At 35.8% G+C, this 7,431-nt stretch overlaps 1 protein-coding gene and 2 non-coding genes across 3 annotated transcripts; 2 read left to right on the top strand and 1 right to left on the bottom strand.

The window, feature by feature from the left end:
- Positions 1-266: 266 nt before the first annotated feature.
- TRNAR-ACG lies at positions 267-339 on the top strand. Its single transcript has one exon. It is a non-coding gene; the product is annotated as a tRNA-Arg (tRNA).
- A 1,529-nt stretch (positions 340-1,868) lies between these two features.
- On the bottom strand, positions 1,869-1,940 carry TRNAT-CGU. The gene has a single exon. It is a non-coding gene; the product is annotated as a tRNA-Thr (tRNA).
- Positions 1,941-2,001: 61 nt separating this feature from the next.
- On the top strand, positions 2,002-7,363 carry LOC111369317 (asparagine synthetase domain-containing protein 1-like). Its single transcript, XM_022990790.1, has 9 exons — positions 2,002-2,166; positions 2,263-2,533; positions 4,482-4,675; positions 4,789-4,924; positions 5,573-5,836; positions 6,030-6,127; positions 6,443-6,557; positions 6,772-6,877; positions 7,217-7,363. The coding sequence occupies exons 1-9, from the start codon at positions 2,068-2,070 to the stop codon at positions 7,338-7,340; spliced, it is 1,407 nt and encodes a 468-aa protein (XP_022846558.1). The 5' UTR covers positions 2,002-2,067; the 3' UTR covers positions 7,341-7,363.
- The last annotated feature ends 68 nt before the right edge of the window (positions 7,364-7,431 follow it).

Genomic DNA, 7,431 nt, shown 5'->3' with positions numbered 1-7,431 from the left:
AAAAAAAGCCACCCCCCCCCCCCCCCCCCCCCACAACTAGCTGGAAATTGGACTCTGCAGAAAACTCTGAGGCTCGAAGCTGTACAGAGATTCTACTATAAGTCAAGACGGAGTAGATGACAAAAAGTCCAGTGGAATGGAAAGGCTTCTTGAAGTTGAGTAACAATATTTAATTCGTAAAGCATCAAAAGGGTCAGTGGTAGAGCAATTGACTGCAGACAAGAGGTCACCGATTCGAACGCGATAAGGCCCTGATTAAAAGAATTGACTCCGTGGCCCAATGGATAAGGTCCTGGTCTACGAAACCAGATATTCTGGGTTCGATCCCCAGCAGGGTCGAGTTTTTGAATTCATTTTACCTGTCAATTTTGCTTATACTTATTCGCTTTTGCCGATCGGAGTATTTACAAAGTACACGTAAGCAAGGCAATGAAACCTCAAACACTGCAATCAGAATATCATAATAGTGATTCTGCAATCTGCAGCAGACTGCCACTGCAAAATGAAATGCTACCTTTGCTTCATTTTGATATATACATAGCTTAAGTGAATCAAAGCATTCGTAATACTATGTACCCAACAATCACTATATGGTTAGTCGCTTCTCAGTACGACATCCGACAAAACGTCGAAACTTTCTTCTTTTGTGTAATAGTCGAAAACATGAGAATTAGTTGATTTATACACAGCGTCCCTTCGCAAGAAAGAGTGAAAAAAAATACAAAATCAACTAACCTATTCGAACGGTGTGCCATCACAGTAGGCAAGAAGAGTTGGATATTTTCGACTTTATGTTTGACTGTCTGGTGACTTTCATATTGCCATTACATGAGGCAATAATAGTTGGAAATCACGACTCTATGTTTGAGCGGCTCAAATCACTGTACTTTTTTTGAGAAACAATTATTTTAAGAGGTTAAATTTTTGGAAAAGTAGTTCGTATGTGACCCACAAATTTAATTACTTATCGGAGGATGGTTACGTTGATAGGAAGGGTATTTGGACAACTAATAGTGTCAAAAAGGCAGAACTGAAATAATTACCTCGCTCGAATGGAAATAACTTATCATTTTGAATCATACCCTTACAATAAAATATTTTACATGTCAATATAGAATTTTTCCTACATTTTAATCACACATTTTTCAAAAAATCACTATTCCAAAACTTATTTTCCCCAAAAAATTCATTTTGATGGTTTTCAAATAGGGATTATAATAGAAGTGAACAGATTACATGAATGGTATGAATTAGGGTGGAGTTCTTGAGGAAGCTGACGATCTATTTGTTATTTTTGAAAAAAATTGGGACTCTTGCTACATTTTTTTACTTTATTTTTTTTTAGCCCTTGTTTGAGCCCCATTTCTTTTTGGAAAGAATGAGTTTTTGAATAATGTATTGATGAGAAATGTGTAGTTAAAAAATAAAGAAAATTTTTAGATTTACGTGTAATATTATTTTATTGAAGAATGTATGCTTAAAATGATATCAAAACACTGTTGAAAAAATGTATTTTTCCAAAAGAATAAGGCTCAAACAAAGGTTAGTTGTTAGTTGCTTTGTTTTTGCTTATTTTGACAAATTCGTTATTTTAGGTGGCTTTAACCGTCAAACCGGATGGAATGATGAATTTTCTTACTCTTTTGAAAGTTCGAGAATGGATTGTGCTAAGCAAAAATTGACGTTGGAGAGGAAATATTCCCGAAAAGAATGGGAACCTATTTATAATTGGAGTATGTTACTTGTATATAATTCGATATCCATAACGGTGTTCATCCCCCTTGACACTCTTTTATACATAGCATCATCCTTTAAAATTAAGTGTATAGGTTAGAGACTAAGATGCAATTTTTCAAAAGATATAATAAAGCCCCCGGCGAGGATCGAACTCGCGACCTTTCGCTTACGAAGCGAACGCACTACCACTATGCTACGGAGGCGTCTTGGTGGTGGCGTATGCTTTTTTATTATTTAAATTAAACCATCTAAAAACCCTTGACACCCACTCCTCCTCGTAAGCTTATTGCGAGAAACTAGGGTTTACAGAGAAAATACACGAGCATAGAGATGTGTGGAATAGCACTGATTGTCTGTGGAATTAAGATCGACTTATCACTTTTGATCCCAAATTTAACATCTACGTGCCCTCAATTTTCGCAGAACTGCGTAATTTTTCTAACAATATTCAATTTTATTGCAAAATTTGGAATTTGATTTTTGATTTTTATTTTTTCTGTAGCTAATTATATGTTAAAATGCCAGCCTTTGTTTTCAGAGGATGACATAAAAGCAACTCTGCAAAGGAGGGGCCCCGACAGCTTAGGAACGAGAAATATTTTACTTCATCCCAAAATTGGAAAAGATTGCAGTACTTTATCTTCTTCTGTTGAGAATGAAGGGTCAGCAGAAGATGGATTTGGGAGTGAAGTTTTTGGGAAATTGCAATTTATTGGTGCAACATTGCAACTTAGAGGAGTGAATCCTGTTGTTCAGCCGTTGGTTGATGCATCTTGCAATGTCCTAATTTTTAATGGTATGATTATGAACTTTTTTTTTGTCAAATCAATTGGCAATAAATTTTCAATGATCTATTTATGCGATTTTGGATTGTTTTATCAAATATAAGGTTGAAGTTGATATTTTCCTTAGCTTAAAAAGCACTCTGTATCATTTGAAGTTTAATTTCTGCCCGTATACATATTGGTATTCGGACATGTTAGTTAAGTTTCTGCCTGTATACATATTGGTCTTTAGATAAATTAGTTAAATTGAACTTTAAGGGTTGAGAGGATTATATTTTATTTCTTATTTTCATGTATTCTAAAATTGAGTTAATCCATATTTCCAATCAATCATCTAGCTTCCATTGCCAATTGAAATTAAAAACACATTTTCTTCTTTTAATGATTGTGTCTTTTACCCGACATTAACTTGACACGATACTGCATATGCAGACATAAGTGGATATGAACACAAGATTACTAGCTGTTGATTTAAGTGCCAGTTGGATCAAGAATTAGAAGATATTCTTCAATGTTTTATTAATATTCAGAATTAACCATAAAAAACAATAGGCTGTGAAGTGTTTAAATGGATCAGCTAAGTAGAAAAAAATCCCCTAAACCCGCAAAAGACAAAATTATCCCTAACTTAAAGTGCAAGTTATAAAAAAAAAAAAAAAAAACTTCATCATTCTCCTCTGGCTGGAAAAGATTTACCCTTGAATCTCGCACCGCTATTTTATCTGAAGTCTGGTAAATCATTTAGTGAATTCTTCTACATTATATTTGAAATTTTTGGTTTAGTTGTAAGAAAAAAATTTGGGCGCGTAAAAAATTTCTCCACCACTTTTTAGATTCCATTGGCACCGCACAACCTTGAGCATGCTTAGTCCACCTCAACTCATGCCAATTACCCAGCTTCAAAAACTAAACATAATATCTAGTATGTCGCATAAAGAAGTGTTGCCACTAGTGTGCTCATCAACCTGCTTCCAAAGCAATGCCCTGCCTGCTTCACCAACCTGTTTAATGGCTGGTTCCAAGGCAATGAAAGATTTCAAACACCAGCATGCTTCTAGACCTAAAATTCCACCACAAACCTTAACAATTACAGCTGAGTTTGATAAGTTTTCCATCACTGCACGATTTGTGTTCATTTCCTTCCCAAACTCCATTTGATTTCCCCTCCCCCTATATTAACTACCTCAATATACTAATGACAAAAAGGCACCTCTGAATATTTTTTTGGGCATACTTGTCCTTTTCGATAATTGATTTGATTTCTTCATTGACAAGATTACCCACCTGATCCTCTGGGATTTTGAAATTTGCTGTCACTAAGATTGCCTCAAAGTGCTTGGACCATTTGTTTGTATATCTGGACATCAGTTTCCTCATAAAATATTAGTGGATTGTTATAATCTTCTCCTAAATCAGCATCTTGCTTGAGATTGAAAGGAACGAAAGGATAATAATCAGCGTTGGACTCCTTCAACATGACTGATTCCACACAAGTTGCCGTGCCGCCTAGGCCCACATCTCTGTTGTGTCGATCTCATAGCAACTTCTAATGGCACCTAACAATACCTATTCTTGAGCATTCAACTCATCCATATGTTTCTCATACAAATTGGTTTGTTGGTAGATTTGTGTCTTGTCCTTTTAGTATTGAATCTCACCCAGGCGTCACAAACAACATCCAGTCTCTATCAAGAATCTTAGGAATAATTTTGTGCTCTGATACCAACTCATGTAGACAAAAGTGTAAAGAACAATGAACACGAGATCACTAACCGTTGATTCGAACACGAATACTGATTGGATCAAGAGTTTGAAGAAACTCTTCAATGTTTTGTTAATATTCACAATAAAGCATAAAAAATATTTGGAGGGCTGATGGCTTGCTGAATTTGTTTCCGGTATTTCTCATTTGTTGAAAATTATTTACCCTTTTTGTGGGCTTAATGCTATGATTCTAAGGTGAAATATTTGGAGGAATTCATCTCAGCAGTGACAGCAACGACACGGAGGTTCTTATGCAATCTATGGAACAGTGCTGTTCTTGTGTTTCCCATGAAAATAATAGATATTCTTGCCCTTCTGGAGGAAGAATAAATTCTGTTCCAGAACTTCTTTCACAAGTCAAGGGGCCATGGGCTTTGGTTTATTGGCAGGTAACTTTGTGTGGTAAGTTTCTGTCTGTGATGATTTCAAATGATACTGAAATAAGGGATGCTTCATGTTCATTGTATTTGGTTACTCTAACTTAGTTGATTGATGCTTGTAGGATAGTTCAAAAACCTTGTGGTTTGGACGAGATGCGTTTGGGAGGCGGAGTCTTCTAGTACATTGGCCAACACCAGATGATTCTAGGCTTTTGCTATCTTCTGTGTCATCATGTCCTTCCTCGCACCAGAGTTATGGTACATACTTCTCCGTGGACACTTAGTCTTTCCTTTTAGATTTTATTTGTCGCTCATTCTCGAAAGACATATAAATACCATGTAGGGTAAATTAACTTGTCAGTGCTAAGAAGTGACTGTGTGTTGCCTTTTTTCTTAGTTGATATATTGTAGATAAATCTGTCCTCCCTCTCTCTCTCCTTCCATACCCAAGGAACAAGAAGGGTTCCAACTTGAAAAATATAGGACCTTGAATATCAATTCATCCCGGCCAGCAACTGGTATAGTTGGAAAAATGTTGAAATCTCCCGTAGTTTCAACTTTTACCTAAATTCTCTTTCCAAATATAAAAATGGTCTTGAGGATGTTCTTTATTTTGCATATAACTTCCTTGTGGTTCTTGTTCCATCTTAGGAAAAACCCAGAATAATGGATTTGGTGTTTGTCTTAAATTTATTGGTGAAATAATTTATTGATAGTCAAACAAATGATGTTTCTGACCATATTTGAATGAATGTTGCTTCATTGTAAGTTTGAATTATTTTGTACATTTTCTTGTAGCAATTCTTATTGGGCAAAGCTCCTCCAGTTTATGGTGCTTTTTTTTCTGTCCATGTTCTGTGCTTAGTTCATCTGTTTTACAAACACTCCCGTTGCATTCTTTTCCAGATTTTGACGATGAAGGAATGCTTGACTTTAATTTCTGGGAAGAGCTGTCATGTGGTGTATACAGTGTCTCTGTAGGCTCCCCAGACATGGATGAATATCTGATTGGCAAAGTTCAGAAACATGAGTGGACTGATTCTGAGCTAAAAGAACTTATCACATGGGAGAGAACTGCTATACAACCCAAACTTGAGGATTCAAGTGCTTCCTTTGGAAAAGTATCCATCAGCCAAAATGACAGGCTTTCATCTCTTTCGTCTGAATTAGGTCAGCATCAATACCATGAGGCAGTTCAAACAACATGCAGCTTTTTTTATTTTTATTTTTTGGGCTTTGACATTAATGGAATTGTCAAATTTTAGTTGTCTCCACCAACAATTTGATTTCTCTTTTACTAACTTCTGATTATACGAGGTTAAAATTATTTTAATTGCAATTCCACTCTTTTATTTTTCTACAGGGTCTTTACAAATTACGCCTTTGCCTACGTCTCAGAAAGTGCTGATTGCTCTGAGAGAATCTGTAATGCGACGCACCTCCTTATATAAAATATTCAAGGTTTGAACATGATCTTCAATGGATCTGCTGGATTATTCATATGATTGTATCAGAAGTCAAATAAGTATTTATTTTGTTTTCTTAAAAAGTCAAAGATTAAGCTTTTGTACATAGATTTACTTTTAAGGTATTATACAGCACAGTCGAAAGTAGAACGTTATTGAATTTTTTGAAGTAAATTTAACTTGAACTGGCTGCTTTTTGTTAATGAAAACACTCAATTTCCATTTTTCCTTCAGATTCAATTTGGTTCTTCTTTCTTTGTTTTTAAGTAGCTGGCTTGACTATTCTTTCAATTTTTCAATAAATGCCTAGGCTTTTCCAATCGACCATAGACAAGAGAGATATGCTCCAGTGGCAGTTCTTTTTTCTGGGGGTTTGGATTCTATGATTATTGCAGCATTACTGCATCAGTGCATTGATCCTGAATGTAAGTATTCCCATCCATGAAAGTTGGTCTGTTTTTCACTTTGCCCTGATCCTACCTGCTACCAAACAGTGCCTTGTTAGAATTTTGAACTTTAATAGTATAGAGTTATATTTCACTTGGAGAACATCTCTACCTGTTTTAGCTGTTTGATAATTCTTCCTTTGGTAGAAGTTTCATTTAATGCTGTCATCTTTTTCAATTCTGTGACTTGCAGATGAAATTGATCTGCTTAATGTAAGCTTTGATGGCGAGTCTGCTCCTGATAGAATCTCAGCCAGGGCAGGATTGAAAGAACTTCAAAAGAATGCACCATTAAGGAGGTATGCGGTTTAGTTTTTGCTTGAGTCAGATGTTATCACTGTTTAGTATCCCAAGTCAGATAGATTTCAGGGAAGTGCACTAGTTAGTCGTAATTATTCGGTTTGGAGTGTTCTAGGATCATTCAAATGGGTCCCAGTTTCTGATTGAGTTGGGAAGCTTTTAGAAATATTTGCTTTTCTAACTTGCCTTTCCTAGTGTTATTTGCTTCTCAGATCATTGCCGATATTACACAGTACTCCTGATTGTCTTTTTTTACTCATTTGCTGTCATGTTACTCAACCTACCCCACCAGAATGATCATCATCTTTTGCCTTTCCTACATATTTGTGATTTTGCAGATGGAACCTCGTAGAGATTGATGCTGATTTACTGAAGTTGACCTGTGAGACCAAGCGTGTCATGTCACTTATAACTCCAGCAAAAACCTACATGGTACAGTTCTTACCTGAAAAATATGTTTAAGCATTACTTTCTGTGCTCTGAGATGTGGCCAGTGTGCTCATTTTAAGCATTATGAATGCTTAGCAGCTTGCATATCTGGAACAGTACTTCG

This window comes from Olea europaea, chromosome 20, assembly GCF_002742605.1.
Source record: "Olea europaea var. sylvestris chromosome 20, O_europaea_v1, whole genome shotgun sequence".
Taxonomy (NCBI): Eukaryota; Viridiplantae; Streptophyta; class Magnoliopsida; order Lamiales; family Oleaceae; genus Olea; species Olea europaea.
Note: the sequence above shows the minus strand (reverse complement) of the source record. Positions and strands in the feature narration are given on the sequence as shown.